The sequence below is a fragment of the Gadus chalcogrammus genome, chromosome 4 (assembly GCF_026213295.1).
Source record: "Gadus chalcogrammus isolate NIFS_2021 chromosome 4, NIFS_Gcha_1.0, whole genome shotgun sequence".
NCBI classification, from domain to species: domain Eukaryota; kingdom Metazoa; phylum Chordata; class Actinopteri; order Gadiformes; family Gadidae; genus Gadus; species Gadus chalcogrammus.
Window position 1 is genome coordinate 29,965,659 of NC_079415.1, and position 23,409 is coordinate 29,989,067.

The following is a 23,409-nucleotide window of genomic DNA, read 5'->3' on the forward strand; positions in this document are numbered from 1 at the left end:
TATAAACAACCAAGAAAGGAAAGAGCGTCAAAGGGGACGTTTTTTTAATGGGGTTATTATAATAACATAAGGTTGGTTATGATAGATCGTAACCATTAACTCCTTGTGCGCTACCAGTCCTATCAAGTCCGTGGTTAGTACTGGTAAGTTTGCACGTTTACACTTTCAAGGTGAGCAAACAATGAACAGTTTCTCTATTCAGTTCTACATATATAATAATTATGCATATATAAACGAATGCCTGAATTGTCACTCGGGTTGGGATAGTTTAAAAAAATAAGGTTATAGGCTAAGATTTATAAATAATATAGTTATTTATTATACAAATAATATAGTTACGTATACACACATTATTAACGTTAGGTAAGGTTAGGTTTCGTCCACTAACTGGTGAAGCGCCTTGTGGTGCATTATTGTCACCACTCGAGGCCAGTATTGCTCCGCATCTGACGGTCCATTCTAAATCGGAAGGAACTTTACAATGAAATTTCCTTTGAGTCAATATTAAATAAATAAATATGTCTATGAAAGAAGTACAGCGATCAATAAATTAGGCAATAAATATTATTTTTATTTATTTTTAAAAGGTCGTTTTTAAAAGGACTACTTTCATTTATTTCAGTGGACTTTTATTTTATAATTTCTATCTTGGTATGATGTACAAATGAGTGGGGCGTTGTTATCTCGGAAGTAGTTAATTGAAATGGTTAGCTGACACAGTTTAGACATGTTACACACAGCATACAACATGTTGACCAGTTTTATAAAAGAGTCATATATTGTTTAACATCGATAACTAAGAGTTTGATTCAAATTTTGAATACACTGTATTTTAAACATTAAATATTATTTTTAACATTTAAATATTATGCTTCTTCCAATAGTTAGAAAGCTTCTGTTAAACCCACCCACCCACTCACTCACTCACTCACTCACTCACTCACTCACACAAAATACCACACACATACACACACACGCACCAACACCATGCAAATACAAGCCATGATAATGGTTAACAGCCATAAAGATAATTCTTCATTTGAAAGTCCACACATTAATAGCATGAGGAGGACGTGCTGATCCCACGTTGTTTGTGCATGGAGTACAGCCACAGGGAAGTGATGGGCTGAGGACCTCGTTTCAACACTTCTTTAGCTGTGAGGGAGCACTTTTCACTATGGACCAATGTCCAGACTTCCGCACCCAATGACTTCTTGTTGTCATGTGAGCTTGAAGACTGCTTGGTGTCCAGCGCCCTGGTGTCTCTAGTCACGTGCCTCCAAGTCAGTGAGGAACCAGAAAACACATGACAGGATTAGCAGGAGCCACCAGACAAATTTAGCTCTGAAGTCAATTTGGGGATTATTCTTTTACATTAAGTGTAAAACATGAACATTTGTTTTATTGGGTCTGCAAGTGTGAGTGGGCGGGACTAAGGGTTCAACCAAAAAAAAAAAAAAAAATCTGTTTCATAACTATGCCACATTATGGAATATGCAACTCTAGGGACTGCATAATAGGTAGCTGCTTATTTAATTTCAACCTGCACAATGTCACTTTGATCCAATTGTTATAATTATTATTGAACCACAAATACAATATATATTTTTTTATTGTTTCATGCATCGGATCTGCTTGAGGCTCAGTAAACCAGGGATTAGTTTTCTCTCTGAATAAATTGGATTTGCGGGAGGGGGAAAAAAAATCCCATGACGCCGTCAGTTCCGAAAAACGTACTATGACGCAGGTGGGACCCCGGTCCAAAGGTGAGTCAATGTGTGGTGATAGTAAAGGGGGCTAAGTCCGTACAGAGACCATATCCCTTCCTGAAGTGCATAATACCCACTACCCACTAATCCTCTGCTGGGACCCTGGGGGGAGGAGTGCGGGCGGGCGGCATATGCATGGCCTCCCCCTGGCCGATGCATGGCCGTGTGTGACCTTTCATCTAGATCTGGCTAGAGCCGACACCAGAGGCAGTAGAGAGGGAGCCGCGATCACACACCACTTGCTTTGCAGTAAACAGGTTAACTGCTAAGTGCTAAAGGCCAAGAACTAAGTGTAAGGAGTGGTTTTGGGTTTAACCTGCTTGGGTTTATCTAGCCACTACAAGTGGTTCCCCAAACTTCCCTCAAACTCACAAGCTTTAGGTTCACCGTTAAAAAATGACTTGACACAAAACAATGTATTATACACCTTAGCAGTTGGGTTTTTACTTCAAGGGCATGATCAAATTGAGGGGAAACACTGCAATTTTAGTTTTTTGTGGGTAGACACAACGGACAGTCATCATATTTTTCTAGCCAGTAGCTATTACCAGATGTGACGGAGAAAGGATTTTCAATTTCCAGGCCTCAAAGTGGGTATGGCACAACAACAGAAAAGAACAGTATTTGGCAGAATTGAGTTGATACAGTCAAAAGTGAAACCTGCCTTGAATTAAGCTATCAAGTGAAATGTACCAGAAAGAGACCAACTATAGTCAACTAATCTTCACGTGACCGTATTCAAAGTTGTGGAATATGTACATTTCCATCAATCAGAGCTGTTCTATTTTGGATGTACAGCTATAGGGTATATACAACCATACTTATTTGTAGGGAGCAAATAGCTTAGCAACACAACATTTGCATATAAGTGCAGTGTGTGCACCATATGCTCTGGTAAATAATAGACTACAGGATGTATATATTTGCATACATACATTTTACTCTGAATTTTGTTTTCCATCATGACAATCGTACATATTTTCAACATACTTTGTCGGCCAACATAACAGCTTTGCGCCCTGTTCGTATCTAAGGCTGCTGAAGTATTTCTGGCCAAGCTTTTAATCACTGGCATTCCTTACATATCTGAATGTGAAAACACCCTAGACCCCAGTTAGGGTCAACAAGGATCACATTTTCCAACCTTTCTTCCTTATTTCTTCTGTCTTTTTGGGGGGAGCAAAATATTTAGTTCCAGGTTTCACTGACACCCTTGATTACACTGGAATGGTCCCATGATAACAGTGACAGGATACAGTAACGACATTGATTTAACTGATGAGAACACTAGATCAAATGAGTGACACACCCCTTAGGATACCGCAGTGTTTGACTCCCAGTCGAAAGGTTCTCTGTTCATTACCCGCTGGCTCCTGTTAACCTGTAGGTATCCATTAGCAAGATGTCTTACCCCTACCTGCTCCTTAATGGCATCCTACTGTGTGATGTCATTAACCGTGACATCACACAGTAAGACGTCACTGTATATCAGGTGTTACCATGCTTTTTCATGTTGTGACCCCCCTGTGGAGGTTTGGCTAGGCTGGACTCACCAAATATTTCATGCCATTAAATGAGTGAAACACTGTCGTTATATTGGAACGTGAGCCAATGAGCATAGTGTGCCCTGATCACCCTACTGCCACGGCCCCCTTTTGGGTCAAAACCCATCGCTGGAAAACCCCGGCCCTACAGAGACATCTCGTACAGCAGACCCCTCTGCAAACTCTTTGGTTCTCTAAGTCTAACAAACACAATGCAAGCCAAACATCGCTACGTTTACTCCTTTGTAACTACCAACTTGATCTCCAACCTAAACAACAGAACAGATCGTTGGCATAGGTTGTTCAAAACGACCCATGTGAACATAGTAAACAACCCATATGAACCATATGATAGGGGACTAAAGCATTCATATGGGTCGCTTTGGACAAACTATACCTGCCACCTGTTCTGTTGTTTAGGCTTGAGGGCAGGCCGTTACCTCAGGCTTGTCATGTGTTCCTGTGTCAGTAAATTGACCGGCAGGGCATGACCTCAGCTAACCTGTGTCACCGAATCTGCTTTGTTTACCGTTAGAGGGAAAAGCAGATTAGCCCTGTGTGGATGAAGGGGCCCGGTGCCGCTACGCCTCCCAGTGTCCACTGTTAATGCGTGACAGTGTCACCTGAAATATAGGGATGTTTGCTACGTTCTAAGATAACGCTACGTAGCGTGTGTGATCGTTTGGTGACAGCTCGCTAGCTGTGTGTTGCTTTGCGAACCATTAAGACACTTGCTCTCTCACACATGCACTTGCATAACCACTCACACACACACACACACACACACACACACACACACACACACACACACACACACACACACACACACACACACACACACACACACACACACACACACACACACTTTCTCTACACTCCTTTTAACGTGCCACATCTTACTGTACGTTATCATCCCAGACACAAAACAACAACATCGTTATCAGTTCCAAGTAGTACATTCTGGGCATGTGTGGCAAAGGGAGGTCAAATGAACACAATTCAAGCCCACCTTTGGTGCGGATGAACATATCTTCCTCAGCCCAACTCAGAGACAATGATTTTTCATGATTTAGCTCTGTTTCATTCAAATGTGTGCAATATTAAAAGTGCACTAGAGATTTCAAAGTAATAACATCTATTTCAAAAAAGAAATAAGCTAGTGTGTGATTCTTTCTCTCCCAAAGCATTTTAGCAAAACAACCCAAAATGCAATCTTTTACTTCCCCTTAATCTCATCTTCCTCCAAAACAGACCCGTGTTGTAAAAGTGTTATGTTACACAACTGTTGCGTAACTACAGACCAGAAGCCTCTCGTGTTGTTGGAATAGGTGTTATTCAAACATGTAATAAACTTGAGTCATCATCTTGCATTCTGATCCTTGATGGCTCAGATCCAAACTTCCATCAGTAACCATGGCAATAAAATCTGGGGCCAAAACTGCAGTAGCAGACTGGAACTTCAGCTCAAATCTGATCCGTTGACAGTAAACACTACTCTAGTTTGTCTGAGTTTTTCAAAGTAAATGTCACTTCTGTAACAATTTCAGCTAAACCCAAACAATAACAACCCTCAACACAGGCTTTTGTGTTTCAGGGCCCTGGTGTTTGCCAGGGTCCTAGGCTCCCCCCTGATGGATATGAACCCTAATCCGCCACACTAGAGGTGTTGGGGGCCTTTGTTTTCGCAGATGATTCAGATTAAAGGGAAGCAGCTTATGCTTGTGAAAACACATGCTTATCAGTCTCTATTGATCTTATCTGCGGCAAATTAACACTCGTGGCAAAACAGCCAAACTATGAAAAAAACAGCTTCACGCAACACACACACGCACACACACACACACACACACACACACACACACACACACACACACACACACACACACACACACACACACACACACACACACACACACACACACACACACTCAAAAGCTGAAGAGGCTGAGCATTTAGCTTTCTATTCAAATCTGTTATTGTGTTATTGTCGACTTGCGGTAGAAGTGTCAGCTTAGTATGATATAGTATTATTGCCATCATGTAAGTCTTCACATACAAGTTATTGTTTTTGGTACGTTGGAAAGTATAAAAAGTACAAATGTAAAGGTGCTTCATGTAAAATAGTATTATTGTCATCGTATACATTTTCCACGTTCAAGGCCTTTTTTTTCTGGTAGGGCTATGTTGCGAATATAAAAACTACCAAATTCAAAAGTACAATACAGAATAGAATATACACAATACAAATAATACATTGCTAAGAATTACCACCAAAATGGGTAAAGGAAAATGTGAGAAGATATAGGCCTACATACTCTTCAAGAAAATATAGAAGACGGTTCCGTTAAGCTTTTAGCAGGCACTTTTATCCAAATCCAACCATAAAACAATTTAATTGAAATAAAAAAAAATAAACAAACAAACACAAATTCAATTCACAGAGGTGGTGGAACTCGATGTTTCTCTGAAGATCATTTCCAATCAACATGTTTGGTGGTCGCTTATTCTGACCCCGCACGTAGGACCCTAATGAACCGCCCTATCGGCTCACACGGTGCGACGACAAACATCAGCCAGATAGATCACTCATCAATGGGATCAGTGAGGGCATTGAACGATCAACTCGACGTGATTACCCAGATGAACTGACCAACAGATGTCACTATCGTTCCCCCGGCCGCCTATAATGCTGCTGCCGTTACTGCAAAGATAATCTACACGCATCGGGTTCATTTGTTTTCGTCTTCTTCGTGAGTTTAATTTAGCCCTGCCACGTCTTTCCATCGATGTGACATAAGGCTTGGTGTTGTGCAACCGAGTGGGGGGCACCCGAGAGGTAGCGCAGTGCGAACCCGTTGCTGTTTTGCTGCTCGTGCACGCGCTGTGCCTTCACGCTGCTGACGTACTTCGATGTTTTTCTCAGGGGGGCTGTGAGCGTGGTTACGTGTGTATTTTGTGTGGTGTGTGTGCGTGTGTGTGCGCGCGCGTGTGTTTGTGTGCATGTGTTTCATTCAAAATGGGATTATGTAAATCGAGCCCGCGTGCAACCTAAGCTGGAAGGCTGCCCCCCCCCCCCCCCCTTCTCCTCTGTTTGAATTTGAACCTGCATCGCACTTAAACCAAGACAACGTAGCAGAAATTGAAAAGGGAGACCACGTATGTCTATAAAGTCGGGATTAAAACATGCAGATACGAGCAGAAAGATAGGAATCCCCCACGCATATAAAAATAGGTCGACACGCAGGTTATGTAATAAGTACGGGACGAGGGTTGTTTACTTGTTATTGCCGTTGAAACGTAGCCTGATTTTTTTTCTTTTTTACAATGGGTCGAATATGTTATTTAAACCAATGAAATCTTCTCAACGTATATACATTGTTGTTGACTTTGCAGATTCATGCATTCCTCGCCAGGACACTGTGGAAAATATGGGAGTCGAATTCATTACTGTTTACAGTAACCCGCGTGATGATAAGCAGTTCTTCTCTGCCGCAGGTTTTACCTTCAAATTGAATTTAAATACAATAACACATTTGACAAGTGGTGTCAACGCGAGACTGGGTCGATGGTCGGGTCCTCCCGCGCCGCGATAGGCCGTCCCTCCCCGTCGCTCACCTCTCTATGGCCAATGAGCACAATGAGTTGAGGGCGAGCTTCGAGATTGGCAGGGAAGGCTCTCCCAGGCTGCAACGCCTTTAATGACTGTGTTTTTTTTCTACTTCTTTTTTTAGAGCCAGCCGAGGCTGAGTGTAGCAACGTCACATGTTGTTTTCCTCAAACACTCGCAGTGAGCCGTCATGTTCATCCATCGCTGCGGACCGGAACGACGCGCATCCCGAATATAGTTTGTTTCATGCGGTTTATTTCGTGTTTTTGGATCTCTTTTTTTAAGAAGATAGTGTAATAAGTTTTGCGCCTGGTAAAAGGTAAACGTTGGACAACAACAACAACAAAAATGGCAAGTCCTCCCGCGACGGGTGGACACCTGTTTACGAACAACGTCAAAAAGTGCGGATACCTTCGCAAGCAGAAGCACGGCCACCGACGGTTCTTCGTTCTGCGGGAGCACGGCGACTGCTCTCCCGCGAGACTCGAGTACTACGAGAGCGAGAAGAAATGGAAGAACAAGTCCGCCGCGAAACGGATCATAACTTTAGACTCTTGCCTGTGCGTCAACAAGCGGGCGGACGCCAAACACAAGCACCTCATCGCCCTCTACACCAAGGACGAGTACTTCGCCGTGGCGGCCGAGAACGAGAAGGAGCAGGAGTGCTGGTACGGGGTCCTGTCGGAGCTCATCACCGAGGGCAAGATGTTCGACAGCCCGGCGTCCACGTCGTCATTGGTGGGCTTCGAGGAGGCGAACTACGGGCTCGTCACGCCCGCCACCTCCGTGTATAGGGAGGTATGGCAGATCAATTTGAAATCCAGAGGACTGGGTCAGATCAAGAATCTGACCGGAGTGTACCGACTGTGTTTGTCCAGTCGCACGATCAGCTTCGTGAAAATAAACTCTGACGTGGCGGCTGTCAGCTTGCAGCTCATGAATATTCGACGATGCGGCCACTCGGATACTTTCTTCTTCATCGAAGTGGGCCGTTCCGCCGTCACGGGGCCCGGGGAGTTCTGGATGCAGGCGGAGGACTCTGTGGTGGCGCAGAACATCCACGAGACCATCCTGGAGGCGATGAAGGCGATGAAAGAGCTGTCGGAATTCCGACCGCGCAGTAAAAGCCAGTCCGCCAGCACCAACCCCATCTCCGTCCCCACGCGACGCAACCTCAACAACCTCCCCCCGAGCCAAACTGGTCTCGTGCGGAGATCCAGGACCGACAGCGTCGCCGCCACGTCCCCGGGTCGCAAGTTCACGTCCTGTCGGATCCGAACGGCCAGCGAGGGTGACGGTGGCATGGCCCGCCCGGTGTCCATGTCCATCTCTCTGAGCGAGAGCCCCACCAGCCCCCACTGCGGTCCCTCCCACTTGATCCGCTCGGCGACCCTGAGCAGCGGACGGACGTGCCGGATGCTGGACTCCAACCTGCACCACAGCCGCTCCATGCCCGTCTCGCACTCCCCTCTGGCGGGGTCCAGCCCCATCAGCATGTCCCCGTGCAGGGGCGCGCCCGCCAACAACGCCTCCACCCCCGACCTCAAGGCCCGCCGCCCCTTCAGCTGCAGCGCCTCCATCTCGGGCTCCCTGAGCGACACGGGCTTCATCCTGGGGGAGGAGTTCGGCTGCAGCCCCGGAGACCCCCGCTTCCTGCCGCTGACCCGCAGCGACACGCCCGACTCCCTGTGCAGCACGCCGCCGTCCCGGGACCCCGGCGAGCCCCTCTGCGGGTACATGATGATGGAGGGGACGGGCCCCCGCGGCCGGGGGGGGGCCGACACCGACGACGACAAGGCGTACCGGAAGCGCACGTACTCCCTGACCACGCCGCGGCAGCACCGGCCGGTGGCGCCGGCGCTCTCCTCGGCCTCGCTGGACGAGTACACGCTGATGCGCACGGCGGCGGCGGCGCAGCTCTCGGCCTCGCCCAAAGTGGCGTACCCGGAGGACTACGGCGCCGTGGTGATCGGCGCGGCGCCCTCGCCGCCGTCGTCGTCGTCGTCGTCGTCCCCGACGCCGCGCAGCCTCGACGACGGTCACCGCGGCAACAACAACAACCACCAGCGCCAGGAGGAGGACGGCGGCTACGTGCCCATGACGCCGGGCGCGGCGGTGGCGGCGAGGGCGGACGGCAAGACGGACGACTACATGCCCATGAGCCCCATGTGCGTGTCGGCGCCCAAGCTGATTGTCAACCCCCGGACGCACGACGGCGGCCGCAAGGCGGGGTCCCCGGGCGGCGGTGGCGGTTCGTCGGAGGACTGCGGCTACATGAGGATGTGGCGCGGCGCCGTGGACAGCCCCGACGGCCGCGCCCAGGCCCCGCTCGGCGGGGAGTACATGAACATGTCGCCGGGCAACCCGCCCCCCCTGCAGACGCCGCCCGACTACTACTGCCTGGGCCCCCTGCCGGGAGCCGCGGCCACGGGCAGGGGGCCACAGCCCGCCCGGGCGCAGACCCCCCGGGCCAAGGAAGGCGACGCCCCCGGCGGCGGCGGCCAGTACGTTCTGATGAGCCCCCAGAGCCAGCGGCCGCAGGGCGGGGAGGCCGACTACTACGCCGTGATGCAGCCGGCCCCGGGCTCGCCGGCGCACTTGGCGGCGGCGGCGGCGGCGGCGCCCTCTCCAGCACGCCAGGGTCGCCCCGAGGGCGGCCTGGCGTTCCGGCCGCGGCCGGGTCGGCCCAACCGGCTGGCGCTGGACGCTGTGAGGACGCTGCCCAGCATGAACGAGCACCCGGCGCCCGGCGAGCCGCGCAGCCCGGGGGAGTACATCAACATCGACTTCGACGGCCGCCGGTGCTCGCCGCCCTCGCCGGCGGCCGCCGGGGGCGGGGCCTCGGCGGGGGGCCCGCGGCGGACCCCGCTGTCGGGCTACATGAACCCGGAGCCGGGGGCGCACTCGCCCCGGGAGGCGGCGGAGGCCGGCCTGCCGCAGCCGGACGAGCTCCCGGAGGCGTCCATGTGTCCGTTCCAAGAGGGGGGCGGGGCCTACCGACGGGACGGGGGACAGAAGGCCCCAGAGGCCAAGAGCGAGTACACGGAGATGACCTTTGGCCCCCCGGGCCCGCCTCTGCATGTCGTCCGTCCGACCCCGGCAGCGTGAGTGCACCTTGGAGCTAGTCGGCTGTATCGCCTTGACAACTGTTAGCGACACGCTGTTTTGTCTACAAAGTGTTTGTTGACTCTTTGTTTACGACCACTTTTGTTGAGCACCCGTCGATAGTATGTGTGTTTTTTGTTTTTTTGAGAAGCCAAAGCTAACTTTTACCCATAACCCCCCAGGGGCCCGAGCGGCGTCGGGGACCGGAGCCTCTCCATGGAAGACCCGAGGCTCCCGGAGGTCCTCGGGGCCTTCCTGCTGGGGGCCTCGCCCCCCCCGGACCCGGACCGCGCCGCCAAGGTGATCCGGGCCCACCCCCAGGGCCGGCGGCGCCACAGCTCCGAGACCTTCTCGTCCACGGCCACCGTCACGCCCGTCCCGCCCTCCTTCGCCGCGGGCGCCGCTGGCGCCGCCCTCCGGCGGCACAGCTCCGTGGAGAACGTGTCGTCGCGGAGCAGCGAGGGGTCCGACGAGGAGTGCGGCAGCCCGCCCGGCCCGCCCACCACGTTCGCGGCGGCGGCGTCCGGCGGCGGCGGCGGCGGCGGCTTCCACCGCAGCGGCCTCAGCAGCTACATGGCGCTGAACCTGCTGGAGAAGAACGCCGGCGCAGAGAAGCTCAAGGACGCGGGCGGCTTCAAACCCGCCAACAGCTGCAAGGGAGGGGTCAGTGGATTACACGCGGCGCCCTACGTCTGTCTGGGGTTCAAGGAGGCGGCCACCACTGCACAAGGTGAGGATCAGCGCTTACACAAGTTTCCTTTGAAACACGTTAGTTTACATAGGGTGTTTATTCTTGGAGAGTGACTGTCGTTATGTGATAACGGTGTGGGCTCATACACCTCCTCGTTTTGCCAACCGCACATAACTCGAATGGTAAATGTACTGCATTTATTTAACGCTTTTGCCCCCAAGCGCTTTACAATAGTGCCTCACATTCACCCATTCATGCACACATTCCCACACCGAGGGCGGTGTCAGCCATGCGAGGCGACAGCCAGCTCATCGGGAGCAGTTAGGGTGAGGCGTCTCGCTCAGGGCATCTCGACACTCTAGCTAGGAAGAGCCGGGGAGCGAGCTAGCAACCCGCTCTACCTCCTGAGCTACTGCCGACCCCTTGACTAGTTTCCTCTTTGCGAAGTAAAAAAAAACGCCCCCCACTCTCTTCAGACCCGAAACCCGTTTCAGGGGAAGTACAGAGCATGGGGAAGGTACCTCGCAACGCACAGATGGTGATAGAGTGTAAACTCGGGGGGGGGGGGGGGGGGGGGGGGGGGGGGGGGAGCACCAACGGGGTTGTGTGCAGAGCAGCCAGGCGCGCGACCCCTCACTTCCTCTATTCGTCTTTGTTTACACATTTCAAAGCGCGTCCGTTGGCGCCGTTGGCCCACGTCACCGGGCTGGCGCGTGCCCAGCCTACAAGCCCGGGCAGTGGCAGGACGTCCCGGCACGGCACTCCAAGAAGGTCGTCCTCCCCCCCTTTACCCCAGACACAGTGTTTACCTTTGTCTTGTGCCGGTTTTATAGGGCGGAAACTAGGATCGGTGTTCAATTGTTTTGTGAATGATTATCATGACTGTATTTACATTGCTGGGATGAACACCGTGGCACCGCCAGCGTGGGTAAACATCGGTAGGACTTTGAAGCAGAAAGGAGGGGCTGGGGGGAGGTCACTATTCATAGCGTACTATTCATAAATGTCAGCGCAGCGAGCGGAGAGCCGTGTTGGTTTTGCTCCGCTGCCAGTTTGCTCTCTGTACAGCGCTGTGGTTCTCCGCGGGGGCGCGTCATCGCTTGACGTCATGTTTGCCCCCCCCCTGGCGGGGGCTGTCCGAGGATGACGATGGCTTGTCGCTTGTTGATTGTACGAGGGGAACATTTTACGTCAGCGGAGCACAAGCGACGGCGCCGTCAGTCACGCGTGGGTCTGCATGGGTTCGGTTGTGGGTTGTTTGCTGTTCGCGTACTCGCAGGGGTTACCGACTTTTTTTTTCTTCTTCTTCTTTTTTTCTTTCCCCAATTTGCGGGATATTGTATTTTTAGGGGTCTGAACACAGACAAACCGAACTGAGGGAGGATGTCCTTATTTGGGCTGTGTTCCATCGAGCCAACGAGAACAACACAGCGTTAAACGGAGGTCGATATGAAAGAAATAAAAAAAAAAAACGATTCACTGGATGCGCTTCCAGAAGGAACATGTTTTATTTTGCCTTGGGGCTAAATATAGGCGGGGGTGGCTTCTTCACATTTGCAGCCATGAATGCTCCTAGTCAGTGGTGAACAGTCACAATGTCCTGAGTAGGTACCCAAATATGTGCGTTGTATGCAAATCACCCCACGGAATCCGGTGTGCTTGGGGGGGGGGGGGGGGGGGGGGGGGGGGGGAAGAGAGAGAGAGAGAGAGAGAGAGAGAGAGAGAGAGAGAGAGAGAGAGAGAGAGAGAGAGAGAGAGAGAGAGAGAGAGAGAGAGAGAGAGAGAGAGAGAGAGAGAGAGAGAGAGAGAGAGAGAGAGAGAGAGAGAGAGAGAGAGAGAGAGAGAGAGAGCTGCGTCAGGGGGGCACGCGTGCGCTGTGCTTCTGCCTGGTTAGGCTGCTGCTCACTTTGCAGAACACCGAGGTGTATTTGGAGGGATGGGGGGGGGGGAGGCTCCGGTTTAAGTAGAAAAACAACAACAACTACGCTGTGTCTGTTTGTGTTGCCTCTGAATGCGTTGCATTCTGGGAATGAACCCCCCCCACCCCCACCCTCCCCTAGCAGCCATCCTTATGACGATTGGCTGAACAGATTGACCCATCGGTGGTCCACGTTTGTGTGGTGGAGCTGAATGAACAGCACACTCACACATACCTTGCGTCATCACCGACATAAACGGTCTGGAAGCGGTCGTTTGCCTGTTCAGCAAAATATCGCGTTTGCGTCCTCTACCTTCCTTTACGAAATGAAACATTGTGCTACGTTAAGAGTATGCTGGCATATTCTGTCACACTTTCAGACGGAGCTAATGACTTGTCGGCATCTACTGGAACCATTCGACTTGAAATTGAATCCTTTGGAAAATGTGTGTTCCCACACACATTAAGGACAAAACACATAATCATGTTGCAAGTAAAAATGTGTTAACATTTTAGTGTGTGTGTGTGTGTGTGTGTGTGTGTGTGTGTGTGTGTGTGTGTGTGTGTGTGTGTGTGTGTGTGTGTGTGTGTGTGTGTGTGTGTGTGTGTGTGTGTTAGGGCCCGACCGATTTATCGGCCTGCCGATTTAATCGGCCGATTATAGCCTTTTTGAAAATAATCGGCATCGGCCAAAAAGACGCAGATTACAACCGATTTTTTTTTTTTTTTTTTTTTTTTTTTATGTTATTGCGCTTAGTATCCTGCAGATTGCGCTCCTACTCGCCTTGCTAACTAACAACTTTAGCTGGAGTAAAAAAGAGGAGATTGAATTTTACCGTCCGTACAACATGTAAGCATGCTCGCTCAGGCAGCTGCGCGCTCACCTCACCACTGTACACAAGACGCGTTGTTTGAGCATGTTGTGCCTGTTTTTCTTTAGGTCCCAGGCCATGTTAATTTGTTATACTGTAGAATCTAACGGTGAGACCATACTGCTCAGCACGCACGTGTTAGTCACTGATCACGAGCGCAGCACATTGGGAGTTAGTTATTTATTTTACATTTTACATTACACTCATTTTTTTACTGTAAATGTATTGTAAAACACTCAAAGGTTCTGCATTCAATTCACATATTCGTCAAAAGTGTTTAAAGTATATTTAAGGTATCAAAAACTACGTTTTATGTGGGTTTTTTTTTTGTTTTTTTTTGTTTTTTTTAATCGGCCGATTAAATGGTAATCGTAATTTTTCTCTGAAAATAATCGGCATCGGCACTCAAAAATCAATATCGGTCAGGCCCTGTGTGTGTGTGTGTGTGTGTGTGTGTGTGTGTGTGTGTGTGTGTGTGTGTGTGTGTGTGTGTGTGTGTGTGTGTGTGTGTGTGTGTGTGTGTGTGTGTGTGTGTGTGTGTGTGTGCGCATGCGCGCGCGTGCGCAATTTGGTCTCGATAATAAAGCCATTACATCACACGTCACACACTACAACATCAACAGGTTTTCGATTAATGTGGGCCATATTACCAGATATGCGAGTGTGTGTAATATCTGGCGTGTGTCAATCCTTCAGAGTGAGATAAGAGGCTCTGCTTTGTACATCAAACACTCACAGACCCAACACACAGTACTGCACAGTTAGTGCAGCACTGGCAGGGCATCATGTCCTGCTTGGAGAGAGGGAGAGAGGGAGAGGGGGGGAGAGAGAGAGAGAGAGAGAGAGAGAGACGCAACGTAACGTAACGTAACGTTTGATATCTGATATCGTGTCCCACTGTTCAGCGCGATTGGGTGAACATGCCAAGAGAATGACACGCACTCACTCTGTCCCTCCATATAAAGAGGTTGTGTGTGTGTGTGTAAACAAACTAGGCCGAGATGTCCCAGACAGGAAGTGGTGGCCACTAGATGTTCTGTGCGGCGGCGCTGTCACACGTGGATCAGGGCGCCAGATTACAACACGTCTGGGAGGGGATTTGGTTCCAGGGCAGTGTTCTCTCTCGCTCTCTCTCTCGCTCTCTCGCCACTCGTCAGTCATAATTACGCAGAGTCGACCGTCATGGCTACGCTGCAGTCCCTGGGAATGCCCTCCCTCCCATCAAACAACCACCACATGATCTGTGCGCTGCCATGGCAGCAGCCCCATCGCCGCACACACACACACACACACACACACACGTACACACACATACACACACGTGCACCTATTGACCTATCCCTGTGCATTGCACTCTGTTGGAGTGACACCACTCCCGCCCCTCCTCTCTGTGGAGGGGGAGGGGTAGTTTAGCGGACATTTGTTGAGGAGACACACAGGATGAGAGCTAGTCTTAACGTGTTGAGCGAGCTGAGGCCAGAGCATGTTACTCATGACTGTGTTTTGTACAGAACCGTTGAACATATGTCCGACTTTAAATCTGAGAAACTGACCTTCTATTGCCTTTCTTTGTCTTCCAGACTGATGGCTGAACTCTGACCTCTGTGACCCACCCGCACCCCACACACAACGTACCACCTGCTCAACCTTCTCCATGTCTCCCGGGGACGACCCAGAAGTGTCTGGACACTCGGCAACATGGAGCCTCCACCTCCACCTCCTCCTTGCCCTACAATACACAATGCACTCATGTCTGGTATTTGGCTGACAAACAAGTCATGAACTATGCATGTGATGAATGCACGGAATGTGTGTGTGTGTGTGTGTGTGTGTGTGTGTGTGTGTGTGTGTGTGTGTGTGTGTGTGTGTGTGTGTGTGTGTGTGTGTGTGTGTGTGTGTGTGTGTGTGTGTGTGTGTGTGTGTGTGTTGAAATGTCGTGTCCCGTGACCGGACAGAGACGGTTAAGTAACATAGCAACTACACAAGCTTAGAGCGGTATACTCCACTTTTTTTGTGAGTGTGCCTGCAGCCACCCAAGACTGTGCACATTTCACCCACCACAGACACAGAACCCCTACCACACACAGGAGGATATAGAAATATATATATATATATATATGATAAACGTATATATCTGAATTTGTATTTATTTTTGGAAGATTAATATTTGATAAAGACCAGCCTTACTTGCTTAATGTCTATAATGCCCTTGTGTTCTTTTCACATTTTCTTTCTATGACCGATATATTTTAATGTCTATTTCAGGACCTAGAAGTCTCGCTCTATATCTTTTATTATTATCTTGTCAACAGTAAAATACCTAGTTTACTAATAGGAAAGAGATATATTATGATTTTCTGAAATGAACAGTGGGAATGCTTCCGATGGAATCGATGGAATCATCACGAAAAACAAAATATTTTCTTAGTTCCTAAATTCTGTATTTAATCTATCTTAGCTTATCTTTATTTTTTTCCGTAATATGTACTTTATTTTTTTCATCCCGATCTACGCATTGGGCACAAAGAACTATATTTGTAGACGTTGTTTTCAGAGTTATCGGGAGTTAACGCGAGAGTTATTGGGAGGGTTAACGTTTATCCTCGTGCGCCATCTCAGGTGCCCGTGGGAATCCGAATCTACTGCGCCTTTTTCTCGCACGTTCCGTAAGACCCCTGCTGCTCTACGACCGACTCTGCACACACACCCTGACCAACCTCCAAGCACTCCTACTACCTTCGTCTGGCTGTCGAAAGATCGACCCTCAATCACTGCTTTATATCGGATGGTAAAAAAATCGGATGTTTTTTTTTTTTTTTCTGTTGTGCGAGTCTAATATTTGTCTTGTGCTGTTCAACGGTTAAAGTTTGGCTTGAGCAGACGGTGGCAGCAGTGTGTGATGGGACGCTTTTTCGGCGAATCGTATTTGTTGAAGCCCAGAAATTGACCTGCGCGTTATTTATTTACGTAATTCAGTGGCAGCATTTGCCCCCTCATTTGTGCTCATTTGGCTCGCAAACGAATGGTCAATTGCTAATGGTTAGCGCTGGCGTCAAGGTCTCACAGAGCACAGATTGTAAAACACACACACACACACACACACACACACACACACACACACACACACACACACACACACACACACACACACACACACACACAGGTAATACTCTGTCTGAATGTATTTATTTTTTTGCACCCGGTTAACTTTCACACCAAGCACAGGAAGTGAATGTGTGGAAATAATGACAACAAAAAATATTTACATATTATTCATTTTTGTTTTATTTATCTTAACGGAGACCTTACCATGTACATACCGTGTGCATATCAGAGAGTTTATTACAAAATTGTTTTAAAGAAAAATCTATATAAATAGGCAGAGTTCTTAGATTTTACCTCTGTTGCAAAGATGTTTCGTTGACTTTGGCTACCAGTTTTTAAATATTGGGGCTGCACAGTGTTGTGACGCTACCTTCCTTTTACAGACACCCTATGTGATGATATATATATAAATATATATAAATAGCAGTATATTTTTATTACTGAATTCTCATTGCCTTGTCGACACACTTTAACCTAATGGCATATTATGCAATAGCGATATCAGAAGAGAGCGAAGTTTACAACCTCGGAACCAAAATGCGCAGATGGATCAAAAACCACATTTATATATAGGGTTTTTATTTGCGTGGAAGAAAGGAAACTATTTTGTTCTTTGTTTATTTCTCTTTTTCAGCCAACTTGTATTTTATTTTTTTCTGTTTTTGTTTGTTTTTTCTGTGGTCTTGTCTTTTCTTAGAACCACTCGATACCGCTGGTGGCTCCCAGAATGCATCTGGAGTTAATTTCGGAGAAGCGTTCTGTGAGTCACGGGCAGGAGTGAGGTCTTCCAGTGTACATAGTCCAACGAAATGCTTATTGCAATGCTCACAAGAGACGACGATGTACATTTCTGGTAGTATAAATAGGCTATTGCTTTTTGTTCTGTATTGATTTATGGATAGAAACTTGCAGAAAACAAATAAATGTATTTAAAGAGGTACAGCTTTGTCCACATCGCTTCTTCCTTCCATGTTTGGCTCCTTCGGTGATGTCTTGGGCCGTTTAGCCAGTTCACAAGATAAAAACACTGTTGAAATGGCCCCCGCTGGTAAGTAAGTACTATAGGCTAGTCCTTAAGTCCAATCAGAAACTAGCTTATGTTTGTTAACATTATCACATAATCACCTTTGTGACCAAGGGATCACACAAAGGTGTTTGTGATTGGCGCTTCATTTAAGCCTTGGCTACTAATCATAAGACATATATACACATACAGTTGCAAGCTCTATATATTTGTGCCCTTTAAAATGCATTTATGAATTGTACCTGGCTCAGCCTTGGCTACTGCTAAGACATAATAGACAGTAACAAACTCGACTAACCAAATGCTTGTGCAATCTTAAAGTACAGCCCTTTACAATGGATCATGATATCATTTCAGAAAACCAGTGTTTAGCTCCTTTATTTTGACAATAACCACAAAAATCTCAAAGCCTGTTCCCAAATCGTGGCCACATTTTTGTATTTTCTGTGCTCCTGGGCAGAGGTTAAAAGGGAACGCACATTGAGGAAACAATTGTGTTGGGGGGGGGGGGGGCTCTCGATAAAGGCCGCCCGGACGCGTGCTGAAAGAGGAGGATATCCTACATACATTTTTCAAGTGCTTATTACTACGGCAACGCTGCCTTCCTTCTGGGGTTCTTGTTTGTGTTTGTTTGAGCAAAGGCTGCATCAGGAAGCTCATATTGGACCAATGACTTCCTGCAGGAACGTGTGTCAGGACCGGACAATCGGGTGGTCAAAGCGGTCAGGAGGTTCTGTCAGGAAGGAAACAAGCCTCTCTCTCTCCCCCTCTCGCTCTCTCTCTCTCTCTCTCTCTCTCTCTCTCTCTCTCTCTCTCTCTCGCTCTCTCTCAGACACACACAACGGTCCAGCTAGTAGAACTTTTCCAATGATAGTTCCCATGATGCCTTGCATTTTCTCCCATGCAGTTCCTTCACCACACCTCAAACCTACACTATTCCTAAATCGGATTACTTCTAAAATGCATGTAATAACCATGATATATTTACATACATGCCATTTGACAAAAAGCCATTCTCGCCAAGTGTCCTGTTGTAGCTGCAACTCCAAGTTTTTGTAAACAATCACATGGACACACACAAGTAGTACCAATTACATTTGCATAAATTACACAACTAGAACAACTAGTTAAAACCCCATAGGGAAACACCATACCAGTATCGAGGAGGAACCAGAGGAGAAAAGCCTATATAAATATACAAAACGAAACACGAATATTCGTTATCAGGCCCCTCGGATTCGTGTGAAATTAATCTTTTCTTAAACCAGGTATATAGTCAGCCTTTTGGCGCTTTCACCCTCGACCCCTTAATTCCCCCTAGCTCACTCTTCTTCCCGTGGGTGGAGGAAGAGTTGGAGGCTGGTAGAGGAGGGGAAGGTGGATGCATTGGGCAGAGGAATTGGGCGGAGGAGGGCGTGGGTGTATGGGTGGAGGCATTGGATGGAGGGGTGAAGGAAGAATTGGGTGGAGGTCAGAGGAGGAGGAGCGGTGGTGGAGGAGGAGGAGGTGGGTGGAAGGGTGGAGGAGACGGACTTGGGCGGAGGAGGAGGAGTAGGTAGGTGGAAGCGAGGGGGTAGTTGTTGGGGTGGAGGAGGAAGAGGAGGTGGGTGCGTTGGCTGGAGGGGGGGGGGGGGGGGGGGGGGTGGGGGTGTGTGGGGGGGGGGAAGGTTAGGAATGGTGGTGCGGCCGGCGCAGCGCCCCCTCCCATAGAAGCTCTTGTGTACGTTTCTGCGAGGCCTCCTTTTATGTGCAGCGTCCCTCTGCAGCTGCTCAGTGTTAGGGACAGTAAGTCTGGTATGTGCCTCAAAGTAGATTACAAGCATGTGAGTTCGCCTGGCCGTCCCTCTCGCCTCCTTCCTCCCTTTCCTTCTTTTTTTCTTTCTTTCCTTTTTTCGCCACAGCCGCCCCCCATTCATCTTCAAGGCCCCTGTTCTTCACTCCCTCTCCCCCTCTCTCTCCCTCCCCCCCTCTCTCTCTCTCCCTCCCTCTCTCTCTCTCTCTCTCTCTCCCTCCCCCCTCTCTCTCTCTCTCCCTCCCTCTCCCTCTCTCTCTCTCTCTCTCTCTCTCTCCCTCCCTCTCTCCCTCTCTCTCTCTCTCTCCCTCTCTCTCTTTCTCTATCCCTCCCCCTCTCTCTCCCTCCCTCTCCCCCTCTCTCTCTCCCTCTCCCACCCTCCCTCTCTCCCTCTCTCTCTCTCTCCCTCTCTCTCTTTCTCTATCCCTCCCCCCCTCTCTCTCTCTCTCTCTCTCTCTCTCTCTCTCTCTCTCTCTCTCTCTCTCTCTCTCTCTCTCTCCCTCTCTCCCCCCCAACCCCATACTGTATCCCCTGCCGGGGGCCACTGGGTTCAGCGATATGGGCGTGGTGTACGGAGGGGACGGGGGACGGGGGTGGAAGGGGGGGCGGTTGGGTTACATTTGGACTGCTGGCCCCATTATTTCTTCATGAATCAACGAGGAGGGGGGAGGGAGAGGGAGGAGAGGGGGAGAGGAGAGGGTGGAGAGGGGGCAGGAGGTATTCTACCCTGACCCACTTAGCCCACTCTGGGGTTCTGGCGGGAAATTCCAGGGGGGGCAACGAATGGTCCACTGAGGTTTAGGCCCAATCCCATTTCTACCCTTACCCCTTCCCCTTACCCCTCCCCCTTGTTTGGAAGGGGTAAGCGTAAGGGGGTAGAAATGGGATTGGGCCTAAGGCCCAATCCCATTTCTACCCCTTACGCCTTCCCCTTACCCTTACCCCTTCAAAACAAGGGGGAGGGGGAAGGGGAAGGGGTAGACCTGGGATTGGGCCTTACACTGCTGCAATGTGACTGCTGGCGGGGGATTCGGTTACGTATAGTGCCCCAGGTACGAGACGCTCCCAACACCAGCAAAACTCCAGATGGATCCTCTTGGTGATCTACCGCCAATCACAGAGCAACATGGATAGATAGATAGATGGATCAATCACATATAGATTTCCATAAGGACATTGCACTTCCAGCAGCCGCAAACACAATGTTACAAATAGAATAAGAGTTAAAAACTAGTATGAATGGCAAAAGTACAAAAGGCTAAATGCAAAAATATATATATGCTAAAAGAAGAAATACTATAAAAGGCCAGTACTTACACGAGGGCGTGCTGAAACAGTGCATAAAACAGTTTAAACAGCAGAAACCAGTGTATCAAACAGCAAAGTTGTGTTTGACATGCAGTGTTATCTTAAGTAGTTATGTAGTGGTAGTTAACATGGTGACTTCATGAGCAGAGAGAGAGCGGACTCTTGCTGCAGTGTAACACAATACACGCCGGCTATTTTCTGACACATGCTATCTGAGTAGCTGCTTCATGCGCCTTTCTTGATCCATTGCGGTACTGCAACGTTATATTCTGCGCCAAAGTCGGACCACTGGCGTGTATTTAGCACCAGGGAGTTGGGTTCTCCGTAGCCTGGGAACCGGACGGATCTCGCCAGATCGTGTTTCATTTGCTCTGCAGATAAGATCCCTCCCCCCCCCCCCCCCCCCCCCACCCCAACTCCCCTCTGCCCTGCCATGCAAACTGATTTCGGCCCCATTACGAGATAGAGCAACCAATAGCAACCGTTTGTCTAACATAGGAGGCGGGATAAACAAGATCACAGGTGAGAACTTTTCCTAAAGTTCCCTCTTGGATTCCCTACCAGTTGTGAAAAGACGAACTGTTCTTAAATCAATCCCAGTGAATTAAATGAGATTCAGTACCTAACGTGGCTACCAGGCTAAAGAGGGTGCCTTGACGAATCTAGGGGTGCTGTACATTAAAGGTTGATAGTTACCTGTGTGTTGTTATCATAGAGTTGTGGTTCTACTTTTAATCAGAATGGCCTGATAACATAATGTCAATCTTCATCAAGGATTTTATCCCACGTGACGCATCAGGGGTGCGGGGGCCCCGTGCCGTGCGGCAGGTGCCCTTTTCGTTTCTGCCCTTCAAACAGTCTGCCACTGATCAGCAGTTTACAATCTGACGAGTTTTTTTTGCATACGCATGTTACAAAGTCACGACATAAATACAATGGACAAATGTAACAAAAATCCACCAGTATTCCACCATTACCACATTTTGCAATGGAGTAAATACTTATTATTGGGGTAAATACTTATATTGCATTCGTATTTTTTGACGTCGACGTCATCACTGTTATATCGTCATTCTGACCCTATCATATATTGTTGTTACTCGGGATGTTTTCGTGTTTCCCATCTGCCTCTGCTTTCTTTGGCCCTCATGTAGTACTTGTTGTGGGGCCATGCCCAATAATGGAGAGAGAGAGAGAGAGAGAGAGAGAGAGAGAGAGAGAGAGAGAGAGAGAGAGAGAGAGAGAGAGAGAGAGAGAGAGAGAGAGAGAGAGAGAGAGAGAGAGAGAGTAACAATGTCTATTCTAGGTTGTGTAGACATGGATGCTTTAACCTGTTATCTTCTATTATCTTTCTTTATCTCTGCTTCCTTCTCTCTCTCTCTCTCTCTCTCTCTCTCTCTCTCTCTCTCTCTCTCTCTCTCTCTCTCTCTCTCTCTCTCTCCCCCTCCCTCCTCCTCTCAAACTGCACCCTTGCTACAGTGAACTAACTGTAAACAACTCCACGTGTTTGTGGAGCGTGTGGGCTATAGGCTCCGCCCCCTCGTGACGCAGTAGCGCGCTGCCTTTCATGCTGGAACACGGGGGAACACGCGCACTGTGGCGCACACAACAGCACCGACACGACAGCGCACGGTGTCCTCGCAAAAACATAACAGATGCGACAGTAGGCCTACGTTTCCTTATTTACTGAAACACGTTTGTATGTCAGCCCTGATTTGCCAGGAGAGAAACAGACACCACAACTGTATTGTCGTAGACGTTTTATTTGACGATATATGAGTTCACTGAAGAAAGTGATGAAACTAAAACGTGATCCTATGGATTTGCTACTTTTCTCCAGTGTTGTGTGGGTGTGGGTGTGTGTGTGTGGGTGTCTGTGTATGTCGTCGGTTTAATGTTAGAAGGACGGAAAACGTCTGTCAGTTAACAGTATGTCGTTTTAAAAATCTTTAGTTTGATCGTTAGACCACTTTAAATATCGAAAATATATATTATATATTTTAAAGATAAAACCAAAATACAACAGCTTTTCTCCGTCGAGGCGCAGTAGCCACAGGTGGCCAATCACACGAGGGTCCTGAGCGTGATGACGACGGACACCCTCACACACACGCTATCTAAAAGACCTCTATTGGAAAAGCAAATACAACTTTTATGCAAATATGAACGACAAAAGCTAAAGGTTATCCTTGGATTTGCATGCAGGGAGCGGGGGTGCGTTGACGAATGCTCAGAGGATGAGGTACGAAGGTAGAATGCTTCTCATCCCTCCCTCCCCTCTTCCTCCCTCCCCTCTTCCTGCCTCCCGCCCTCCCCGAACCTGGTCTGTACTTGTTCTCTGTTGTTATTATACATAACCTTTAGACATGTTTTCCTTCCCTTCTAGTTGGTGTTTTCATTGTCTTTAGAGAGAGAGAGAGAGAGAGAGAGAGAGAGAGAGAGAGAGAGAGAGAGTTGGCCGAGCTAAAGACACGTGTTGCCATGGGAAACATAACAGAAATGTAACCAGGGAGCTCATGCCTTGTCAGAGGAACATCAAAGTGGACTCAGAAAAGAACATCAAGTGCCCTTGCCGCCTTTATGCACCAAAAAAAAGAAACAAACCCAAAACATCGTGCCTGCACTCTAAAACGCCCCCTCCATGGATTTATCGAGGAAACATACCCCCCTCCCC

General features: G+C 48.9%; 1 protein-coding gene across 2 annotated transcripts; it reads left to right on the forward strand.

The window, feature by feature from the left end:
* The first annotated feature begins 3 nt into the window (after positions 1 to 3).
* On the forward strand, positions 4 to 16,650 carry LOC130380860 (insulin receptor substrate 2-like). Of its 2 annotated transcripts, none has more exons than XM_056588238.1 (4): positions 4 to 143; positions 7,045 to 10,024; positions 10,208 to 10,755; positions 15,087 to 16,650. In XM_056588238.1, the coding sequence occupies exons 2-4, from the start codon at positions 7,269 to 7,271 to the stop codon at positions 15,089 to 15,091; spliced, it is 3,309 nt and encodes a 1,102-aa protein (XP_056444213.1). In that variant the 5' UTR covers positions 4 to 143; positions 7,045 to 7,268; the 3' UTR covers positions 15,092 to 16,650. The 2 variants fall into 2 exon arrangements, with proteins under 2 accessions (XP_056444213.1, XP_056444212.1); XM_056588237.1 differs by lacking the exon at positions 4 to 143 and adding an exon at positions 6,417 to 6,808.
* Positions 16,651 to 23,409: the final 6,759 nt, after the last annotated feature.

What these genes read in the sequence shown, in the direction of transcription:
- LOC130380860 (XM_056588238.1), top strand. Translation starts at nt 7,269, where the DNA reads ATGGCAAGTCCTCCCGCGACGGGTGGACACCTGTTTACGAACAACGTC. An exon ending in GTCCGTCCGACCCCGGCAGC is followed by an intron (nt 10,025 to 10,207) that starts GTGAGTGCACCT and finishes ATAACCCCCCAG; the next exon opens with GGGCCCGAGCGGCGTCGGGG.